Source organism: Muscardinus avellanarius, assembly GCF_963383645.1.
Source record: "Muscardinus avellanarius genome assembly, chromosome: 3".
Lineage (NCBI taxonomy): Eukaryota > Metazoa > Chordata > Mammalia > Rodentia > Gliridae > Muscardinus > Muscardinus avellanarius.
In genome coordinates this window covers 132876237-132900988 of record NC_137788.1, presented here as the reverse complement: position 1 = coordinate 132900988, position 24752 = coordinate 132876237, and the positions used below count along the sequence as shown (strand labels likewise).

General features: G+C 41.8%; 1 protein-coding gene across 1 annotated transcript in view; it reads right to left on the bottom strand.

Moving 5' to 3' along the window:
- The window catches only part of IQCH (IQ motif containing H), a gene marked incomplete at both ends in the record, with an annotated part of 227693 nt that overhangs the window by 71692 nt on the left and 131249 nt on the right, over window positions 1-24752 (bottom strand). Inside the window, 2 exons of the mRNA XM_080691646.1 lie at window positions 16023-16214; window positions 20780-21052. Of these exons, the coding sequence (XP_080547772.1) occupies window positions 16023-16214; window positions 20780-21052 (465 nt within the window). The remainder of the gene's footprint in view (window positions 1-16022; window positions 16215-20779; window positions 21053-24752) is intronic.

Here is a 24752-nt window from a genome sequence, read left to right as displayed (position 1 = left end):
CCTAGAACGTCTGGTTGATTCTGGGCCCAGTGCCCACTGAAAAATCCACAACAGAAGACAAGAATCTGAATATATGCTAGGCGGGTCCAAGTAACCTGAATAATTTCGGAAATATCTGGGAAGTTGTTATGGGAGAGTCTTAATAGTTAGGTTAATAAAATGCGTGACATGCTAAGCAGAAATGCACTGAGAATCCAAGGTACTAGATGTATTCATGTTCACTCTGTTCTTGTTGCAAATGACCTGATCCACTCCAAGTCCTGCATCTACACCATAAACACATGCAATGAACAGCTCCTGCAGCCTGGAGCCATCTTTCTTCCACCTTTGAGCAGTCTCCCAAAGTGATGTTTTTTTGCTTGTTTGCTTGTTTTATAAGTGTCTTTAGTTAATAATATTGTCCTTTGTGGAGGAAGCCTGATCATCTCTGATTCATCGAGTGCCCGAAAGCTGAGATGACAAAGCACCGCTTTAGGTTTCTGCCCTTCTCTGAAACACTGATGCCAGAGAGAGAAGCCCCCTCCCAAGAAATGGGGGACTTCATTTTTGTTCTGCCTTGGTTGAAGGGCCTTTTCTTTTTGCCCCGTGGGTAACGCGTGTCATTGCTAAAGCTTGCTAAACCCTTCTATCCACTATGTGGCCATTTAAATAACTGTGCTAGAGAAAAACAAATGTATTTGGGGAACCAGGCGTGGTTGGCACACACTTGTAATTCCAGAACCTGGGAGGCTGAGACGGGAGGATGGCAGGTTGCCAGCAAGCCTCGGCAGCTTAGTGAAATCTTGTTTCAAAATTAAAAAAAAAAAAAAAATAGGGCTAGGATTGTAGTTCAAAGGTACAATGCCCCGGGGTTCAAATCCCAGTACCACACACAAAAAGATGTATTTGAGAGATATTTTGTGTGTGAGGGGGAGGGATGGAGAGAAGCCAGTGAAGGAGCAGGTGAAACACTGCTTAAAGACTAGGAACATTTTGAAGCTCCATTTCTTATTAGCTTCAGGAACAAGAGCGAGCTCTGCAGTAGCACCCCGAAGAAGGCTCTCTGTGATGGGCTCCTCCTCCCCAGGCCTCACCCACCTCCCCAGCTCCCAGCCTCTCCGGCTGCCTCCTTTCTGAGTTTCCAGCCAGGCCTCCCTTCTCTGCTGCCCCAGCTGGGTGTCTCTTCTCCCCATACTCCAGCTCCCTCGGGGATTTTTAATGGCAAAGACACTGGCTTCCAGGTTGGCCTCCCCAGTGTCCAGCAGAGGGAACACTGAATGTTTATGGACTGAATCATGATGGTGGCCAAACCCAGGGACGTAGCCCTCAACAGCTGAAGTTACAAAAATAAGAGAAAAATGTGACGCTGCTCCACAGGCTGCCTCCTTGCTGCCCAGGAACCACCTGAGGGGATGACTGCTTACGAACCACCAATCCTTCCTGGGTGGATTTTATGGGATTCCCTGCTTCTGAGGGGCATCAGGAAGACAAATGGTGTGACATTTATGAAGTGTTACCTCAGAAGCAACGTGCTATGTGAAGGCCAGAATGAACGCATTGGGCTGCTGCTTGCACAAGGCATCAGGGCCCGGTGGCCAGGTTGCCGCCACCGTCTCTGCTTACAGAGAGCCGCTCTGCCTTGGCATTGGTGCTGTGCACGACGCTGCGGCAAGGAGGTAAATTTCCTAGAGGAACGTCTGCTGCAGGAATCCAGAGGATGCGCCGGGTCCCATTGTGAGAAGTATACCGCTGAAGGCAATGGCGGGGTGGTGTTCAGTGGGGGATGCTGGGGCACACAGAGGCAGCTTGGGGCCATGATTAGCTCTCCAAGAAGAAGACATGGCGAGGAATAATAGGGGTGGTATTAACTGTTTAATTTATTTCTTTATTTTGAAAGCGTCTGATGGGAAACATAAGGACTTCACTAAATAATTGCCTTAGTGCTGTTAAAAAAGAAATGTTCCCTCTCCGCTACAAAGTGGTGAAAGAGTAGGACCTGTAGTTCACATATTCAAGTAAGGGCAGCAAAATGACATTCTGTGCAAGGGCTTCATTTTATTTTAATGCCCCCCCCCCTGAAGTGACCCTGAAAAGCATAGTTTCTGTTGGGGGCTCAAAATCTGTTTGCGAACCAGTGAGTTAAACCATAGCTCAGATCCAGAAGCAAAGGACTTCATCAGAGCCGGGGTATAAGGAAAGAACATCCTCTTCCTTTGGACACCATGATCCCAATGGCCACGAGGGCTAACCCATGTCGGGCGCATGTTCTCAGTTTGGGGGGTTGTTTCCTTTCCCTAGCAATTGTCATTTTATGTAGTTCGAACATAATTACCACAACACTATTACGGCAATGCTGGTAAGGGAAGACCTGCAGCTATTGAGACTCATTCTATTCAGAAGAAGCTTAAGTGCATTCGCGTGTGAGAATGCGCGCGTGCGCGTTCGCACATAAACACACACACACACACACACACACACACACACACACGCATGCACACACCCCGCCAAACCCCTCAGTCCCTGTGAAGCGCCGTAGCAGTGTTCATACGATGCTTTTCTCTTGTCACAGCTCACATTCAGTCCCTAGCGCAAGGCTCTGAGGTAGGCTGGCACAGTGTCATTCCCCTTGTCCAAGTGGCACCGAGGTGCCCAGAGTGGAGAGCTGGTAAGGCCGCTCGCTAGCTTTCATCAGATGATTGAAGACAGAAAATAATAGTCAAGGAAACCATTGCTAGTTTGCTTTCTTCCTCCCCTTTCTTCTCTCCTGAAGTGTGTGTATATATTGAGTGTCTCTAATAAGCCTGCAACAGAGGTGTGTCTTCTCTATCCTACACATGTGAAGTTAGTAGTTAGGATGTTTCTTTTTAGTGAGGAATGCCAAGCTGATGGACAACTGAGTCAAGGGTTTAGAGGGCCTGTTGTCCCCAGGAGCAGATCACTTAGAGCCAATGACTCTGGGGAGTGGAAAGAAAAATATATGCCTTGTTAATGATCAACAAGTGGTAGAAAATTATCCTTTATTTTTTGAAAGAGGTCAGGACTCCACTGGCACATCAGCTCCTGGTCTTTGTGGAACAGATAGCTCTGGGGCAAATCCCATCCAGGAGACACTCCAGCCTCCTCTTTCCCTCTGTGCAGGTTGCTTATCCTTTGTGCAGGATCCACATTTTTCCCACAGTGTATGAGTAATAGCCATGACCTTGAAAGATATCTGCAGAAGGCACAGAGCTTCCGTAGGCACCAATGAAATCAGAAGACAGAAGACTTTTTTTTTTTTTTAAGTTTTTCACAGTGCTGGAGACAAAATCCAGGGCTTCACACATGCTAGGAAAGAACTCTATAAATGAGCTATACCCCAGCCCTGCATCCTAGAGACATGTTTATTAAGTATGAGTTTGTCCTCCCTCCATTTCTCTCGTAGGACTGAGAGTGTAGCTCATTAGTAGATTGATTGTCTAGCATGCGTGAGGCCCTTTGTTTGATCTCTAGCAATTCCTCCACAAAAGAAAATGTAGTTTTTTTTCAGTACTGGGGATGGAACCCAGGGGGATTCTACCTCTGAGCTGCACCCACACCCCCATTTTATTCTTTATTTTGAAACATGGTCTCACTAAGTTGCGGAAGGCCTTACTGTAAGTGTTGCTCAGGCTGGCCGCGAACCTGTGATCCTCCTGTCTCAGCCTCCCAAGTACTGGGATTATAAGTGTGCTCCACCATACCCAGCAAAAATATAAATTTGAAGGAAGAGAATTTGACTGCAGGAAATTTAGGATATCTGGGGAAGCCACAAACATTTAGTTTAATACTGCCCTCAGTGACTAAATCTCCCTCGAACTCTAGAGGGTTAGCTTTCCCAACCAAGAAAATTCTAAATGTGCCTCTCTCTGTGTGTGTGTGTGTGTGTGTGTGTGTGTGTGTGTGTGTGTATGCACATGCACACAGGGAAGGAGACGAATACAAATTAAAATACCCTCAATATAAATCCCACCAAACCCATTATTTTTTGTGCTGAATTATCAGTGGTACATTAAGTAAAATAACCCCTTGGCCAATCACCTTTAATCTCCCACATCAAACAATTTTTTTGTGTGTATGTGGTACTGGGAATGGAACTCAGGGGCATTCTACCTCTGAGCTACTCCCCCAGCCCTATTTTTTTATTCTTTATTTTGAAACAGGGTCTCACTGAGTTGCAAAGGGCCTCGCTAAGTAGCTGAAGCTGTCCGCGAACTGCGATCCTTCTGTCTCAGCCTCCTGAATGCTGGGATTACAAGTGTGTGACACCACGCCCAACCTCAAACATTGTTTAATGGGGTTCAAAAGAAATTCAGGAAACTGCTCTTCATTCTTTTGGCTAAGTTCAAATATAAAAGAAAATCAAAGGGCCTGTCTAGATGGTTCTGCTTTCTAGACGCTTCTGATGACCCTAAATGGAGGGTGGGAAAGTGACATAAAGTCAAAGGGCAAGACAGTGACCTGAAAAGTGAAGACTGTGTACATTGGAAGGGGCCATAGAGACTCTCTAGGAAAAACCGCCTCATGTAACAGGAGCGGGATGGGGTATCAAGTCACACAGCAGGAGCACTCTGGCTCTCAGGGGGTAAAGTGTGGAGCACCATAAAAAGTGCTCCGAATTGGAATCAGCTAGTGGCACAGTGATGGAGAGAAGGGAGGGAGTCCAAATTTGAAGGTAAATTTAGAAGGCTGCTTTGCTGCTCACAGGATGACTTTTTCTACTGTAGATTTTTTAGGTAAAATAATAGCTTTCACTTATTGGAAGTTTGCCATGTAGTAGTCATATGCCAGGGATCTTACACGTATCATCAGCCATTATCTAAAATAGATTGAATCACCCCATTTACTGTCACACAGCCAGGGGGTACCAAAACTTGGGTTTGAACCCAGTTGCTACCAGTGTACCACCGTGCAATGGGATCTGTGCCTGTACCTGCCATTGATGGTAATAAAATGGTCAATCGGCATCAGATTAATTTATCCCCAGGGGATGCTACAGCTATGCTGTTAAATTTATTTAAAAAAAATGGAAGAGTGGTCATCTCTTCTTGGCTCTTCAGCTTCTATGTCTTCTCTTTCAGAGTAATAATTCCCCAAACTTCCTTTCAAGATGGACTGAGTGGGGTTCCACCCTTACCTCCAAAATGGGTTCTTGACTAGCAGTACATATCTTGGCCAGAATGGTTGGTTCAGGATAGGCCCATGGTCCCATGAGCCAAGTCAAATGTTCAGAAGTGTTTATTGGGGGCCTTCTGAACCAAGCTCTAAGCTCTTTTGAGAGTGCTACCAGGTAGGATGTTCTCTCTTTCTAGTGCCTTGACAAAGGACAAACTCTGGGACGACTGACAGCCATCTTGTGACCCTGAGTACAGCTAGCCTGAGAACGGGACCAGCTGTCTACACAGTGCAGCGAAAGAGGGAAAATATGGGCTCCTTGGGGACATCGCTACTAGATCAAGCCTTGTCAGAAGCTGTGATGACCTTTGGATTTTCATATAGCCGAGATAATACTTTATTTTTCAAGTCATTTTGAGTTGGGTTCTCTGTTACTTGAAACTTAGGCATTATAAATGGATACAAATGGGTGGGTCGAACTGTGCCCACAAAATCCATGCTGGACAGAGGTTTTGAGCCGGCAAATGCTCTGACTGCCCTACGCACTGGTTACTCTCCTTCTGCAATCAGTGGTGTTCTCCCTTGCCCTTCCCATTGAGACCATTAGAAACGGTCCCTCTTTACAGCGCAAAAAATATGCTGAGAAGACGAGGAAAAAATGAAAATGTTGCCAGCAAGTCATAAACTACTTCCCACACCTACTTAAAGTTTAAGGACTGCTTTAATACTCTATGTTTAATTGTTAATTGAGAATTTAAAAATCAAAAATGCCAAGTTTGCCTTCGATGAGATGGAAAATTATGCTGCTGTAGAAGGTAACATAATGTAAAACAGCCAACATTACCAAGGCACACAAATGTTTCTGGTATGTAAAATTGCTTTGTAAAATATTTGCTCCATCTGCTGAAAGCGGCAAAGACAATTTTCCCTTGATAGCTAATGGCCCATTTCGGCTGTGTGGCAAGCGATTCGCTGCGGTGGCGGCTCTCATTAAACAGAATGGTGAAAATGCGGTATATAATTCCATACTTATGTAGCATTATCCACTCGCTGCGTCTCGAGGAGTCTGTCCCTCATTATCTAGGCCTCCACCTTGCACCAACACGCAGGCCTAGCAGTTGATGCGACTCTGAAGCATTTTGTCCAACTGAGGCACATATGTTGTGCTTCCATTCCAAAGCTCAGCACAACTGCTTTGCCCCCACCACAAAACACTAGAAAGGTTCATTCCCTTTCAACTTTCCAGCACTTACACTGCTGTTTCTTTTTTCCCCTCACCACAGGGGACCGTGGTTTTCTTTCTAGGCCCACTCTGTTGCGCTGCATGCTGGGGGTTTCAATAGATAAAGATTAAGCGGCTTCTGGAAGATTCTTAATTGAACTTTGCACATACACAAAAGCTGGGAGAAAAAAAAAAATTTCCCTCAGGACAAAACTGCCATCATAAAAGCCTGACAAACACTGTCCTTGGTTCATGGTATATCTGTGATTTCTCTCTTTAAGGGAGTTGTTTACACTACTAACGAATTACTTCAACATCTGCTAAAGGAACAATTAGAAATAAATACAGTAATCCAGGGCGGTTTAAAAAGAGAAGAATATGCTCGTGTTCTGGGAACGATATTAAAAAGTAGTTACAGCAGCAAGTGGCTGGTGTTTTACAAATATTTTTAACGTGGGAAAATGGTTTTCAAGGAAATTATATTGAAATAGAAGAGTGATATCAAATAAATACAAGTAGCTGTTTTAAAGATTATGCAATATTTTAAAGTAGAAACCATGCAGCTTCGAAATCAACCATCAGTGGAAGTGGCCATAATTATTATTACTGGTAATAGGTTTCTTCTTTTCCAGTTAGAGAAATGCTGGTTGAGAAGATGGCATAAGCTGATGAAAGCTCTTTAATTGAAAATTAAAAACAAAGGAAAACACATGCACCCTTTGGACTTGATTTTTCATGCAAGTCGTGGGGGAGAGGAGAGAGCTGTGGAGTGGAATGAGAGACCTTCAGGAGATTTTAAAATTTTATACAGAAGGAATGGGCCAGCTGCTCTGCTTCCTCGCGAACGAGGAGCTGGACTTTCTCTTTGCTGTTTTACTCCTACAAACGCATGTGGTCCAGGCAGATGTAGCAGCATTATATACCGATTGTTTTCTTCCCACAGACCACACCAGGATAATAAATCAGTGAATTCCAAAGTGGGGGATTTTTGTTGGCACTGGCACAGATACAGAAAGCCTGAGTCTTCTCAAGGGCACCCCTGGCTCACCCAGGGGCACCGAGGACAGAGGACCGGGAGCAAATGGCACAGCCGCCACCGTCGGAGGAGAGGAAAGCTCATTCTGAATCCGTTCCAAATACCCATGCCTGCTCTGTGGTTTTCAGACATTTCCAAAAGAACTCCAACGGGGACTTCCTGGATGTGAAAACACTAACCAATTCTCGTTCCTCTCATCTTTTGCTTTATCCCTTCCTTCCACGCTGTTATTGCGAAAAACTGGCAGTTAAATTCAATTGATTCAAAATATTCTGGATCCATATGGCCGCCAACCCTGGAGCTGAAGCGGCGACAGCGCCTCGCTGCTGTTCCCAAGCATTTGCCTCTCCTCCCGTCCCCAGATGGTGGGAGTAACATTTAAACCTCCTTTTCTCTGCCTTGTACAATAGACCTTGGCACCATTTCAACTGTTTACTCCGGTAATTAACAGCTCTGATACCACAACAATTACAACTCCTACACTCTCACCACAATAATGCTATGAATTAGTGAGAGCTAATGGCTGGAAGGTAGAGTGTTTCCAGACTGTGAGATCTGTGCATTTTTAGAATAAAATAAAAGGTACAAACAGCACGCTTGCAGTAGACAATGATTACCTAGTAATTAGTTTACACAAAGCTTCCTATTTAATGGCAAAACACTGTAATTAACGTGTGACAGAAAATCAAAGGGTACTTTGTAAGCATATGAAAAATTAACACTGCAGGCCCATAGCTTTATGTACTGATTAGAAGCATATTAAATCAATAGGACACACAAACCAACAGCTTGTATAGCTGATTATTATAGGTCCTCGGAAGGGGTGCCCTGGCTTTCATTTAACTTGGGGAGGCAATTTTCCTTCTCCTGTCATCTTCCTCGGGCACAGAGAAGCACCTCAAACTCAACCCTGGCTGCTTCATGAAAATAACCATTGAACTGGAAGAAAACGTTCTAAGTCATTCTCAGAGATAAGAACAAATATGTAAATGATCAAGACTCCAATGATTGTGGTGACGTGCTGCTACACTAATTAGAAAAGACACCAACTGGAACCAGAAAATGAAGCAACCAGACTCAATTTTTTGGTCAGAATAATTTCTACTCTATCAAGCCTCTTTATCTAACATGTAGAAAGTTCAAATACATGGATTTTTTTTCAAATGATAAGAAACACATCGGCTATCGAGGTTTTTTTTTTTTTTCAAAGGCATTCTCTGGAAAAATCACAGGAAAAGAAAGAACAATTGAATCAACAGTCACAGTCCTATTTCAGGGTAACTGGATAATTGATAGTCTCAATAGTCTGGAAGCCTACGGGATCCTAAAGGACTTTCTAAATCACAAGAGAAAGATTAAATTGTATTCCCTTGTTTAATGTTGCTTGTGTTTTGTTATAATTTTATAGTAATATTATTAATGACAAAAGGTCACATTTGTTGAACTCTTAACAGTACATTGCTGGCCACTTCCCAGGATTACTCCTTTAATTTCTCATCACCTCCCCATGAGACAGGTACTAACATTATCCTTATTCCTGTTATTGAGATGATGAAGAAATGGAGCCTTGGAAAGCTGGGAGAATCTGCTGGTGGCTATCCCCCTAGTAAGTATGAGAGTGCAGCCCAGGTGTGCCTGGGCTGCGAAGCCTTATGAAGCCAACCACCTTCGTTACCCTGGATGTTTGCTGAACAGGTGAGCATTCGACAATCACGCTAGCCTATTCCAGCATTCATTCTGCTTAAAAAGTAGTTCAGCCGGGCATGGTAGCACACGCTTGTAATCCCCACGCTTGGGAGGCGGAGACAGGAGGATCGCGCAGGTTCGAAGCCAGCCACTCTGGCTTAAGAGACCCTGTTTCCAAATAAAAGAATATAAAATAGGTCTGGGAGTGTAGCCCTAAGGTAGAAGGGCTGCCAGGAACCCCAGTACCACACACACACACACACACACACACACACACACACACACACACACACAAAGTAGTTCACCATGTCAAACTGAAACCAGAGACTAAATAAATAAATAACCAAACAAAATATTTGATTAATGCTACATCATATTGAGAAGGTAGGCTACTCAAAGCTTATTGGGAATTTATAGGCTCACTCAAATGATCATGATAGTGCATTAAATTGAGATAGGCATGGAAAATATGTCACCTCATGAATGGTCAGAAATGTGACATGTGATATTCTCTCTCATCACCTGTAATATCACATACTATGGCAGTTGGATTGTAAGAGCTGAATCCTGGGGACTCCTGGTCGGGCTCCACCCCTTCTGCAGCCCAGCTGTGGGTACTGACAGCTCTCCCCACATCCCCAGTTCACTGCTTGTGGGAAAGAAAAGAAATTCGAGAGCAGTGGCTATGTTTTGAGGATGTATGTGTTTCCAGCAAATCAGAAAACCTGCCACAACTGTAGCACATGGTATAGACCTATGCAGGAGGACTCTCTGAGACTTCCAAATAAGAGGGTCTCTTCTGGGTGCATTGGGTTACGTGTGGTCAGAGCACTGGGCTAGCAGGAGTCAGGTTAGGTTCAAAGCCAGGCACAATCGCTTGTTAGCTACACGAGCCAGACAAGTCACCTGTGTCCCTGGCATCAGTGTCCCCACCTGCACACATGTGCTACTTTCCTTGTCAAATCAGTGTGGGAGTAAATGAGATAAGACAATTCATGTAATGTGCTCAGCACAATGCCTGATACCCAGTAGGTATTCTACAATGCCATTTATTATTATTATTGTTATTATTATTATCATCATCATCATCATCATCATCATTAAATTTAAAAATCCCAATACTTTATCCATGGCTCTGTAAGATGCTTAATCCCAGGAAGCTACTAACTACATAAAGGTCAACTAAGAAGTCAAGATTTTAGGACATAAAAATATGAAAAATAAATAATTATAAATAACTTAGTGATTAGGAAAAGGGATAACCTAGGGGTTTTTTTTGTGTTTTTTTCTAGGTACTGAGGATGGAACGCAGGGGCATTTTACCTCTGAGCTACACCCCCAGCTCTTTTTTTTTAGTCCTTTTATTTTTGAAACAGGGTCTCACTGAGTTGCAAAGGGCCTCCTCGCTAAGTAGCTGAGGCTGTCCATGAACTGCAATCCTTCTGTCTCTGCCTCCCGAATGCTGGGATTACAAGCGTGCACCATCATGCCTGACTAACCTAGGTTTTTTAACCTAAAAATACTAGATTTTTTTCTTAACACTAAAATGTTATGTTTTTATATGAAATGCAAATAATGAAGACATGAAAAAGGATATCCCTTGTTAAGTAATCAAATAATAGCAGCTATAACATGAATTTTAAAATCTAAAATACAAGGGCAAACAGTTCATAATATCCAATACTGGTAAGGTTGTGGTAAAACTATTATAGTTATTCTGTGCTAGTGGCTTTAGAAATTGGTATTATCTTTTTAGAAATTCAGCATTTTACATGTGAGTCTTCCTCCTAGGAAAATAATTCAACAGATGCAAAAGAGTTGTATACTAAAATCCCCCCCCCCAAAAAAAAAGCTGAAATAACCTAAATTTCTAACAAAGTAAATGATTTTACATATTAGAATTAGTCTAATATATTAATGTTATATAGCTATTAATTGTGGTGAACACATATAAACATGGAGAATGGGTAAAATCTGGTGTTTAATTAGCATATTTACTATGATTGTTGCTATGAGAGAGATACTGCACGTTTGAAAATTAGCTTACAAAAATGAAGGTTATATTTGGAGAAAGTGATTATGTACTTATTTGGTTAAATATTTCTCTAATACTGTTATATTATTGTTTAACTTTTCTAAAAGCTATGTGGTTACAAGCAATGGCTCTTTGATATCACTGAATGAATGTCTACTGAATTTCACGTTGTTGGCCATCCGACAACGGCTCAGCTGACACAGCTATGAAGTCACTCTGAGTGGACAGTCTTCACAAAGGAGATGGAGAGGTGGAGAGCTGATGGTTGTTGGTTCTTTTTGTAACAGTGTACTTTACTGACTTAATTCTTTTTTTTTTTTTTTTTTGGTGGTACTGGGGGTGGAACTCAGAGGCTTTCTACCTCCGGGCTACACTCCCAGACCTATTTTTTTTTTATATTTTATTTGGAAACAGAGTCTCACTAAGTTGCTGAGAGCCTCACTAAGTAGCTGAGGCTGGCTTCGAACCTGTGCAATCCTCCTGTCTCAGCCTCCCAAGCGCGGGGATTACAAGCGTGCGCCACCACGCCTGGCAACTTAATTCTTTTTGTGTGTGTGGTGCTGGGGATGGAATCCAGGGGCATTCTGCCTCCGAGCTACACCCCTTGCCCTATTTTATATTTTTTTATTTTGAAACAGGGTCTCACTAAGTTGCACTGGGCTTCACTTATTAGCCGAGGCTGGCCATGAACCCGGATCCTCTTGTCTTAGTTTCCCAAGTACTGAGATTACAAGCGTGCGCCACCACGCCCGGCTGCTGACTTAATTCTATAGGGAGACAAAACAACTGTGGTTTATGTTACTTCTTCTAGATTTGGGTGTCTTGAATTAGTTTCCTTCCCCTTCAGTAATCTCCAAATTAATATTAACTACCTCACAAAGTAAACAACTGCTCTTGTAAAATAACAATACTTAATAGTAGCACTCAAGAGCCAGTTCAATTTCTTTTTGTTAAGTGGAAAAATAGTGACACCAAGACCTGCACTCCTCACGCTCTCCAGGGAAACTGAGGACCAAAGAAGAACCACACAGGGAAACCTGAAAGTAAACTGACTTAGTTCTTTATACACAAGAGCTGGTCACAGAGATCTTTTCTTGCAGGGCTATGTCACCAGTAGCATTGCTGCCACCAAGCCAATATTCCAGAAATGGAGAGAGGGAAGATTTACCTTTTTTAAAAAGAAGAAGGCTACAAGAAGGACTGCTAGCATGGCAAGTGTACTCGGTTCCCCCTAGACTCTTAGGTGAGTGTGTCAGAAAGGCCTCTCCTCTCCAAGCATGCCTTCTTTTGTTGAAGCCTCTTTCCTTCTCAACAAAAGCAAATTCCTTCAATTGGGGAGCGGGAGGTTCGTAGTAAACACAGGTGTGTGGATTCACTAAGCCTGAACAAGCACTGGACACGTAAGGTGTGAACTTGCTGGCACCTCTTGGGAGGAGGAGGCTGTTTTAGTTGGTGAAGAGAACAGATTGGTACCAAGTCACCAAGACAAAGCAAGAGCCGTGCTTTTCTCTCACTGTGGCCATCACACAGCACTGTGCTTTTCCAAAATCACTGCATGTAAACACTGATGTTTTGAGTGTGCCTATGGCTTTCGGTCATCTTTGGGTCTATGACTTCAAGTCTCAGTTGCGACCAGCCAAGTAACGTGTTCAAAATCAGAGAAGTGGACCAAAAAGAAAAAAAGAGAGAGAGAGAGAGAGAGATGGTCTTCATATTAGATACTTGAATCTGTATGAATCCTGCCTACATCTAAAACCAATATCTGCGTAAGATGCAAGGGGGTCTCAAAACAGCTCAAACTCCCATAAACGGCACTGTTTTTAATCTGTTGCCTACAACGTACCAATGAGAAAAATCATGGTATCGTGTCATAAACTGCTATGCAAATGATGCTATTTGTAAGTATTAACATAATTTAGTGCTTACAGTCATATTCTCATTTCTAATAATTCTCCCAGAATGGAGTCTTTCTCTGGACTCTTAGCCTGCAGGATAGTCTTTCATCAAGAAGCTGAAATTTTTTATAACCTGCCAGCATATGTTCTGTATGTGCCAGGCTAGGCTTGATGACACAACATCTTCATTATCAAAGAAACAGGTCTACAAACTGGAATGGGACATTAAAACATGCCTGTGCTCACAGAGTAACGCTTGGATGTCTAGATGTGCACCGTCACAGTGGTCCTCTGGAACAAAGGAGCTTTCTAATCCTAAATTCTCCAGACCTAAACTCTCCACATTCAGTGGAGAACTGCAGTTTGCCTCTACTCTAAATGCAATTTTACTTTGAATTCAAGAGTGGTCAGCGGTCTTCTACAAAGAGAAAACAAACAAACAAACAAATAAAGCTTTTAGAACTGCTTTGTTTTTATTTTTCATTTTTGGCTTCTCATGCCACAGAACTCAGACTGTAAAAGATTTCTGAATAATTATCCTTTCCTTGTTAAGTTTAAAAAATGATTTAGTTAGACTATTAATTATTGAAGAGTTTCACATCTAATAGCATTAAAGCATTAATAACAGTGCCAAATATATTTGGTGACAATTCAAAATGGTATAGTTTAAAATAATTGAAATTAAATACTGTACAGTGATACTTCTAAATACAATTCGGCCAAGTGTCAATACTGTACATATTTTGTGTGTGTATGTGTGGTGCTGGGGATGAAATCCAGGGGCCTTCTACCTCAGGCTACACTCCCAGACCTATTTTATATTTTATTTGGAAACAGGGTCTTGCTAAGTTGCCGAGAGCCTCACTAAGTAGCTGAGGCTGGGTTCGAACCTGTGTGACCCCCTCTGTGTGGCCCGGCTTCATTCTTTATTTTGAAACAGGGTCTCACTGAGTTGGAAAAGGCCTCACTAAGTACCTGAGACTGTCCTCGAACAGTTATTCTCCTGTCTCAGTCTCCCAAATGCTGGGACTACAAGCATGAGCCACCATGCCCAGCTTAACTTTTAAGTTCTAAAACATAACCTACAGAAGCTGGGCGTGGTGGCGCATGCTTGTAATTCTCGCGCTTGGGAGGCTGAGACAGGAGGATCGCAAAGGTTCAAAGCCAGCCTCAGCCACATAGTGAGGCTCTCAGCAACTTAGCAAGACCATGTTTCTAAATAAAATATAAAATAGGTCTGGGAGTGTAGCCCGGAGGTAGAAGGCCCCTGGGTTATATTCCCAGTACCACCAAAAACAAACAAACAAAAAGAATAAAAAATCGGGATAGGGGTGTACCTCAGAGGTAGAATGCCCCTGGGTTTCATCTCCATACCGTAAAATAACTAACTAACTAACTAAATAAATAAATAAAACTTAAAAGTTAAACATTTCTTGCCCTTTTTTTTGGTTCTGGGGATTGAACTCAGGGACTCTTTATCTCTGAGTTACACCCCCAGCCCAGCCCTATTTTATTTTTTATTAAAACAGGGTCTCAGTAAGTAGCTGAGGTGGCCTCCAGCCTCTGACCTTCCTGCCTCAGGCTCCCAAGTCATGAGATTACAGACTTGCACTGCCACTCCTGGCTAAAGTCAAACATTTCAAATTCATCATAGTATAGAGTCAGGAGAATTAAAATTATTATTTTGAAACACTGAGGCCAGCAAACATTTTGCATACTCTCAATTTTTAAAATAAAAAAAGCCATATTTTTTTCATGGTATAATTCCAACAGTTCTGCTTTAAAAAGAAAATTCCATCTGATATAAAATAAAATCTAGTTCAAAGGGAACATAAAAGAAACCTCTATGGGCCTCAAAATTAAATACATTTTATTTGTTTTATTTTTTTTACTAGAAGAGTAATTCACTTTGGTATCCTTTAAATAATATGTAAAAAGCTGGCCATGACAGGTACTGCATTTAGTCCATTCACTGACAGAGGGGGAAAAAGCCCAGAATAGATCCCGGGGAGAACCATCACATTTGTCAAAGGGAACTCTCTCTCCTGGCTGCTCTCTAGATTTATTCATCATTTCACTTTCCCAAGAATAATGCGGTTCCCTCTAGTGTGCCCTCCCTTTCTATCACTTGTGTTTTGATTCATACACTTCTGTAGTGGGATGCTCAAAGCGGATACAAATCACTGTGCACAACCCACCATTACGCGTGCCAGTAGGGAAGGAACCAGTTAAGGGGATTTGCATCTCAATTTTCCTTAGTCAGTAATGCTTTAACCGGGGGGTCAGCCAAAACAGAGGCATAGGATTCAAAGGAGCCAGGGAAGTCTAGGCCTCTGGATGCAAAAATGGGACAAATTTTAGGATGGTGTGCTTAATTTAAACATTAAACTATATAAAATTAATTATTAAGCAAGTTTAGAATGGACTGAGAGGTTGTATAATTCATCTCACCAATGTACATGGAGAAGTTTTAGCCATCTCAACTCATACCCTAAGACTTCTTACCTACGGCTCAGTTTTTGCTCGGAGATTTTCTGCTGGGGTGTACTATTTTCTCAGCTTCTTTCAGGAATTAGCAGGTGCATAAATTTCCTTAGTTTTTGCCTTTAAAAACATGGCTGCTAACGGACTGCTTTTAGACATTAGCTTCTAGGTGGCAACTATTTGCTAAAAGAATTTCTCTCTCATAATAAAGTGCAGCTAGCTTAGTAACAAGAGTCGGGAGAAGGACATGATCAAGACCCAGGTAGGACAAAGGATGAGATGCGGAGTGTTATCTAAATATATGATAAAAAGCACTTCCTCATGATCATATTTGATTTGCAGACATGAATAAAAACCTTTAAGATCCAAAGAAAAGACATTTAATATAACCTAACAAATCCCATTTATTTTGCTATAAGAATAGAGGCCCATAAAAAGCACTGCTGGTAGTTGCCTGAGCTGAGTCTAGAAGAAAGAACTCCCTCCTGGTTAAGCCTTTGCTCCATCTCCTAACCGTCCCCACACACCGGGCGTGGGTCACCACGGAACACTCACTTGTGCCCACTTCTTGCTCCAGTCCTCAGGGCCGTATCTGTCTCTCTCCTTTAGCACCCACTTGTAGCACTTGAGGTTGGAAGGAATGTCACAAAATGCTGTGCCGTTTCCTCCGAACTCTGAGTCTATTTTAAAGAGCCAGCGTTGGATTTGCAGGTGATCAGTCAACAGCTGGCTCAGCTGTTCTATCATCTGTGGGGCCAAGACACAGCAATGTTTAGTAGAGTGAATTTCCTGAGATTCCTTTCCACTTCATTAACTTGGTTGTACCACCTTAGATGTGTCTTTACTTCACGTAGTCTGTACACGTGATTCTTTTCTACTTATTAAGACAGGATAAAGAAGTCTTAAATGATAAATATATATGTGTATATGTGTGTGTGTATGTGTGTGTGTGAGAGAGAGAAAGAGAGAAAGAGAGAAAGAGAGAGAGAGAGAGAGAGAGAGAGAGAGAGAGAGACTGAGGATTGAACCCAGAGACATTCTACCTCCAAGCTACACTCCCAGCCCTATTTTATTTTTATTTTGAAACAGGGTCTGAAACAGGTTGGTGAATCTCACTACTTGCTGAGGCTGTCCTTGAACCTGTGATCCGCCTGTCTCAGCCTCCTAAATATTAGGATTACTGGAATGTACCACCATATCCAGCTTAAGTGATGTAGATACGATTTGGAAAAAAAATTAGAGCAAAGATGTTTAAAAGTACTGTTCTATTTATGTGACACCCCAAAATTATCATTTCTCTGGCTTTTGAAGGCAAAAGAAAGAATCCTTAAACATCTGTAATTGAATCTTTATATTGTCTCCTTTCCTTCTCAGAGAATTATGTGTTTACTTATTGAATCTTCAAATCATTCTTAATAGCTTCAAGACTATAAAAAGTTATACTTTTGAAAATTTTAACTGTTTGGGACTTTGTTGAGCTTTTAAATGTTATAACCTATAAAACATTTATTTTTTTTCTCATTAATGTACATGAAATACATTTGTTTGGCTGGTGAGTTGTCCAGGTTTACTAGAGGCATGATATGAACAAGCATATCATAGAACAAGCAGAGAGAGGAGGAGAAACAGGCATGGAAGCAACCTTCCTGGATTTTATCTGAAGCAATTTCTCAAAAATAGAGCTTAAATGCATGAAAGTTTAAGGGCTAGACTAGAACCCCAAGCTTTAATATGAAGAGGACAATGATAGTAACAATAATATCTAATGTGACTGCCCTTTAAAATCGAGCCAGGCCTTTAGCTCAAGTAAGTTCTTGACACGAATTTTCTCATTTAATACTCACACCCGCCTGTGAGGCAGGCACCTTTGGCAGTCCAATTTTATCCTTAAGTAAAGGCTGGTTAACTGAAATAACTTGCCCATGATCACACAGCAGTGAATGGCAGGCGTTCTGCCCAGGTGGCTCTGAGTCTGAACCCTATGCATTTCCTCTCCACGGTGCTCCTGTCCCAGTCTATAAAGCTGGAGGAGAAGGGTGAAGGGAGAGGGGCCAGAGAAGCACTCGGCTTAGTCAGTAATGCTGTCCGGGGTGTGTCTGAATCAGACAGAAGCCTAAAGCAAGACTATTTGGTTATAAGTAATTCTGCCCTAGTAGAGCCTTGGAGAAAACTCATTAGACTACAAAATGATCTTTTTGTTGTCTTCTCTTCTCATCAGATTGTCCAGTCTAAACTTCCCAGAAAGCTACAAAAGAACACTTAGTGTTGTCTCCAGCGCCTACCCACGCTTGGCTGTGGCCACTTGTATCAGTCTCTGTGACAGTCTTTTCTCTTTTGATGACCAAGTGGACTTTTACTATTTTCTTAAACTAAAACGTTTGAAAGGAGCTGGGTGTGGTGTCACATGCTTGTAATCCCAGCATTCGACAGGCTGAGACAGGAGGATCGCAGCTTTGTGGCCAGCCTCAGCAACTTAGTGAGTCCCTCAGCAACTTAGTGAGACCCTGTTTCAAAATAAAGAATAAAAAATAGGGCTGGGTGTGTGGCTCAGAGGTAGAATGTCCCTGAGTTCAATTTATTTATTGGTGGTACTGGGGTTCCTGGAAGCCCTTCTACCTCTGGGCCACACTCCCAGACCTATTTTTTATTTTTGGAAACAGGGTCTCTTAAGCCAGCGCAGCTGGCTTCGAACCTGAGCGATCCTCCTGTCTCCACCTCCCAAGAACGGGGATTACAAGTGTGCGCCACCACACCCAGCAAGTCTTTTTATTTTTGAAACAGGGTCTCACTGAGTTGCGAAGGGCCTCGCTAAGTAGCTGAGGCCATCCTCGAACTGGGTTCTTCTAGTTTCCGCCTCCCAAATACTGGGATTACAAGTGTGTGTCACCACGCCTGGCCTCCCTCTTATTTTATTTTTTATTTAGAAACAGGGTCTTTCTAAGTTGCTGAGGCTAGCCTCGAAACTGTGATCCTCCTGTCTTCATTTCCCAAGTACTAGGGCTACAGGCATGTGTCACCATGATCAGTGGGCATAGCCTTTTTATCATATATTTGGATATATTGTATATTTGAAGGTTTTAACTACTAACAGAATTATTATCTGTTTCTTCCAAATCCTATTATTTGTTGCTTCTAAGAATCCTATAAATGGATGTCTGTTGATGGATCCCCTACAGTAATGAAAAAAGTCAATAGTATTGTAAAGACTATACCACAGGAAAGAATTATGTGCTATCTCTAAGTGAAAATTGAACAGTGCTTTAAAATAGCATTGCTATTTTTGATTATTTAACCAAAGCTGTCAATATTTCATATGGATTGCACACCAGAAAGGGAACTTGCATGGTTACTTTATGGATCTAAACAGGAAATACTCACTGTATTCGTGCTAGATTTTTAAAAAAATTAATCATAAACCAAGCAACTTTATGCTGTTTCCAAACATTTATCATTTTCTGTTTGTCTGTTCAAAAGATGTAATATGTATTTAGGTGCAATTAATTTTATACTGGTAAACAGCAGAAATTAAAAAGTTACTTCTGTAAAAATCCAACACAGGAATACTTATTAACCTAAGTTAAAATAATCCTCTTTGTTTCATCAGCTTTAAGCTCATGGTGCACATTGGTTAAAAAGTCAAATGTTCCTGATTTATTACCATCTGTAAATTCAAAATACTGATACACTCAGATCAATTAGATAGGACAGTCATTACCTGGAAACATCTCAGTGGAGTACCTCAATTCTTGATGACTTCAGATGTGTTTCCAAACAAGTAGAGAACTCAATTATACCTTGGTTTATTGTTATACATTTTGTATATGCCATTGGCTAAATAACATCCCTCAAATCTAATGTGTCTACGAGGAGGTTTTTTTTTAATCTTCCTTCTGAATAATAGCACCAGATAGAAGTTTTACTGCACAAAATGTGGCTACATCTTTAACTACAATTAACATACAAAGTTCTAAAATATTTTAGGGAAACAGTTGCCTGAGTTACCATCAGTAAAGATGAGACCTTCAATACAAATATTGCTATACATTTAAAGTTTGGGAGATTATTTAATATAATGTGCACGTGTGAAATTGTAATCCTTTGAAGTATATTTCACCAGCCCCAAATTCTTCTTGCAAGCAGAATCAAGCAATCTTCCTGTTATCTTCAAATTCCAGCAGAAGTTAATGACAGTGAAGTGATATACCGGCTCAGGCAGAGCTTCTCTACTCCACCCCTACGAAAATTACTGATAGGTCTCCCACTTGCGTTTCCTTCGTGAGCCCATGTATTGCCTAAGAACACTCGGGCAAGACCGAAACACTCTAGGGCAATTCAAAAAGCTCACAGTATCTTCACACTAGTTTTTGAAAGTATGGTATACAGAAGGGCTTGATTTGGGGGCTCACTGGCTATCATGAGCAGGCAACCAAGAGTAGCCCACAAACCCTAAACACTGTCCCTCATAAAGTGCCACCTTCTGTCTGGTTCTTTAGTTTCCCAAGAAGTGGGTAGGAGAAATAATTTGAGATTGGCTCGGAGTAATGGTCGAGAGAGAGGCTCAAACAGAGGTTAGGAATGTTAATAACTGTTTGTTTATACATTTTCTTTATTCTGAAAACAGATGGCAGTTAAATGGGAGAACACCTGCTAGTACTAACTCATGGAGAGAACATTTCTAGCGGCTAATGTATTTCTCCAATTATTCTGGGCCCTAACTATGGGCTGGAAGAACGCACAGCCACAGGCTTGGTCCAAGGTAACACCAGAAGCAGTTTTATTCCTGGAGCCATTTCACTATCCTCTTTCTGGGATTTTTTTCCCTCCTCCATTTAGGTCCCATCCTGAGGAGCCAAAGCATTCTTTTTTTAGAGTCAAGGATGTGTGCAGCACTCTGCAGTCTGACCTGGTGGAAAGGCTCACTCCCTGGAGCTTTCTAAACCTGTTTCTTTTAGCCAAAACTGACCCTCGTGTCTCGTAGGGTCCTACTAAATGATCAGCTGGATAACATGATAATGAGCTAATCCATGTAAAAGCATTGAATATTTATAGAAGATTAGTCCAAATGATAAATAATTCTAACAGAGCCCTCAATGTTTTAATCCAAAGGAGCAAATGTTTTGGAAACTAGCAATTTCTGCAAGACCAAACAGAAGATACTTTAAAACACTAAGGTCTGATATTGATTCCTTCAAACAACTAGAGTGTTTACATATATTTCATTGGGTAGGGCTGGCTCCAGATCACCTGAAGTTGTACAAGGCCAACAGGATGTGAAATATTTGAGCAGAGCCTCATTTGTCTACCCCACATACCTGCTGATAACTAAAGATGTCATACAGTCCAGGAGGGACTGACACATTGGCTCCATCAAAAATCCGTTTACTTCCAGACTTGGAAGTATACAGATGGACTAGTTCAGGCTCCGAGCCCAGGATAGGTACATTTAACATATCAGCCACAGCTAAGTCATCTCTGTGGAGGAGCCCGCCCACGATGTAGGCCTCTTTTCCTCGGATGAGATTTTTTATCCTTTTGATTGCTTTGGGACTGTAGAGCAGGTGAGTGGCCAGGCACATATGATGCTTCTGGGGAAAGAGCATATTATTCTTGTTAAAAGGTGTCCTTTTTCTAGTCCACACACCTAATTTATAATGGTGCACATAATAAATACATTATTAATAGCAGGCTGGGTTATGACCTATCCTGTTGTTTAGCAGTTTAAATTGATAAAAAGCTGTTGGGGTGAGGCTCCATAATCGCTCACATCTTTAGTGTGGTGGAAATAGGCTCACTGGGAATAGAACTAATTACTACACATCTGTATTTATTTGATCCACGTGGAATTATCCTTCTGTCAGAAGGAAAAGAGGCTGGCGGCCTTTGGATAATAGTGATTCATTTCTGCAACACTTCTGGCATGGTTTAACACTAAAGCGTCTGGAAAATCAATACAAAAAATGAAGAAAAAAAAAGCCCTATAGTATTCTTCACCATATAGGCTCCTTATCTGTCAGCTCTGTAAATGCTCCAGGAGAAAAAGCACTTGACTTCATACCCTCTTTCCAAAATTCCATCACAAAGTGTGTTTCAGAGAATATGTCCTTTTGTAGTGATTCGCAATGGTTCTAACCAACAACTCTGGAAAGGATTCACCAATATAAAATATTTGAAAATTTTAGCAAGACTTCAATTAATTTTCCAGTGACAAATTCTTTTTATTTTGACTAGTTAGACCAAGCGCAGCAATGCATATGACTGCCTAATTCATTTAAATAAATAATCCTATTCACATCTAATAGGGGCAGAAGTCAGAATCAGATGGTCAGGACACACCAACACTAATACAGTCAAGTTTCAAGGAGTGGGGACACAAGTAAGAACAGTCAACACATGACCAACACAAGGTGGATCAGGGCCGGCAACCCATGTTCTGGATTGCTCTAAGGCTAAAATAAGATCACAAATACAAAACACCTAGTAATGCATGCCATTAAGTCGACAGTCAATAAATGATAGTAATTATTTTTACAGGGAAACCCCTTTTTTAAAAATAAAGCCATTAAGATGCTATACGGATAATATATGCAAATGTGCCCATGTCTTAAGGGAATTTAAGGGGTTTTATAGACTAGCACCTACTTCAATTTTAGTGACGAATTATCTACCCGTTTTAGCACAAAAATGTGGAGAAATGCCCCGGGACTTCTTTGCTTTCAGAAATATCCAGTGCATGGTTTGCAAATTGTTGGAGAGTAAAATAACTTTCAAGTATGGGAGAAAGAGGATTGGACTGGGAAGATCCCCTGAATTTCAATCCTGCCTGGATTTGCAACTTACTAGGTGAGGTAGAATACTCACCTTCTCTGAGCCTTGGTTCTCTATATTCAAAGGAGGGGTTGGACTAGGGACCTCTAGGGCCTTCCAGCTCTGAAACCACTTTCTCCCTAAAACCAGAGCTCTTCTGTACTCATGTACACAGACTTTCTGCAGGGGAGATGGATGGTGGTGGTGGCCGCACGGCAATGTGAACGTGCTTAATGCCACTGAACTCCATACTCCAAAATGGTCAAGAAGGGAAACTTGACGTTATATATATTTTACCACAAGGGAAAAAAAAGGCAAAAAGCAGGACTCTTCTGAGAAGATTCTATGGGCCCTTCCTCTAGGTTAGGTTTTATTCTAAGTTTCTAAGGTCTATGCAACATGCCTTTTCAGCCATTATTTTCAATTCATTCAAAAAAGTGCAAGTCCATGAAACTCAACATTCCATTGGACAATGACTAGTGCCGGCACCTGGTGGGATGTGTTTCCCTTCTGGGTACTCACTGCTTTTCCCTCAGTTTTTTTTTTTTTTTTTCATTTCTTTCCTTTTTCCACAAATTATTCCAACAAAGAACTGTTTTATTTATTTATTTATTTATTTATTTATTTATTTATTTATTTATTTTATTTTGGTGGTACTGGGGGTGGAACAGAGGCTTTCTACCTCCAGGTTATACTCCCAGACCTATTTCATATTTTATTTTGAAACAGGGTCTCACTAAGTTGCTGAGAGCCTCACTAAGTAGCTGAGGCTGGCTTCGAACCTGCGTGATCCTCCTGTTTCAGCCTCCCAAGCGCAGGGATTACAAGCGTGCACCACCACGCTCGGCTCGAAGAACTGTTTTAAACAATGCTTCAGGAGCCGGGCGTGGTGGTGCACACTTGTAATCCCAGCATTTGGGAGGCTGAGACCGGAGGATCGCGGTTCGCGGACAGCCTCAGCTACTTAGTGAGGCTCTTTGCAACTCAGTGAGACCCGGTTTCAAAATAAAGAATAAAAAAAATAGGGCAGGAGATGTAGCTCGGAGGTTGAATGCACCTGGGTTCCATCCCCAGACCCGCAAAAACAAAACAAAACAAAACAAAACAAAAACAAACAAAAAAAACCCAAAAAAAACAATGCTTCAGGAGAACTGCTGACTTGAGTGACAGTGTCCCTGGGGGCTCTCAGGGGCACCTAGCAGAGCATTCCGAGGCACAGGACTCTCACAGTAAGTTAACACAGTCAAAGCCTTTGTCCTCTGTCCTGTCATTGATCCATACGACCCTGACTTGATTAGGCCCCCGTTCTAGAGGAGAGGAAATTGAGGCTGGTCACATGGCTAGTAAACAGCAGGGGAGGGGCAGTTGGCAGGTTCCCCATCTTGCAGAGTGGGCAGGGAGGGTCTGCTGGCTCTATGAGCTGCGAAGGGAGCCAGCACATGCAGCCGTGGAACCTATAAGTTCTGAGAGCATTCCCAGCCAGGGTGGGTTTCTGCCTCCTCTAGGTTTGCTTATTTCTGTTGGCACTTATTCCTTCCAACTCCATTTTGTCATCATCTCTGGGCATCCCGTAATCTTCAGGCAAGATGCTACCACAGTGTTGTGTTCAGTTTGTGTCCCGTAAAGATTCAAGTGTGAGAGAGTGATGGCAGAGGACACAGGACTGACCACGGTCTTGTGTGACCATTTATCAAAAGTCAGTATCATCAGATTCAAACAGCTGATTAAAGCACACTATGACCCCCCAAAAAAACTCGAAAATGCTCCTAATTCCCTTGTATTATGACTACATTTAATTGATCACCACTAACTTTTTTTAACCTGAGACAAAAAGTAGTTGTATAGAATGTCTTCATAATATCAAAATGTCCAAAAATAGACAAAACTTTTATTTATTTATTTATTTTTGGTGGTGGTACTGGGGTTCCTGGAAGCCCTTCTACCTCTGGGCTCCACTCCCAGACCTATTTTTACATTTTTATTTGGAAACAGGGTCTCCTAAGCCAGCGCGTGCGGCTGGCTTCGAACCTGCGCGATTCTCCTATCTCTGCCTCCCAAGCGCAGGGATTACAAGCGTGCGCCACCACGCCCGGCTAGACAAAACTTTTATAAGAGCATATTTTGCCATTACAAATTCAAGCATTGCATATGGTTACTCAGAGAGATGTACAAACAGATTTTTGGCATGCTTTAAAGAAATCTCCTCAAAGCCATCCATTTGAATGAAAATCAGCACTGATACAATCTCTCGAGCCCATTAAAAAGAAATAAAGCAGTAGCTAAACAGGAACAGGAACTGATTTGAAAGCAAAAGTTAAATTTTTGTATTTTAAAAAGTTGATTGCCTGTGAGTGATTAATTACTCAAATAATCTGAATTTTAGTTATGAGAAGAAGAACTAGGTGGGCTAGGTCCTTACCACCTTGCCTACTTGTTTCACCAAGATGCAAACCTACACTCTTACTACAACTCAGAGCAGGT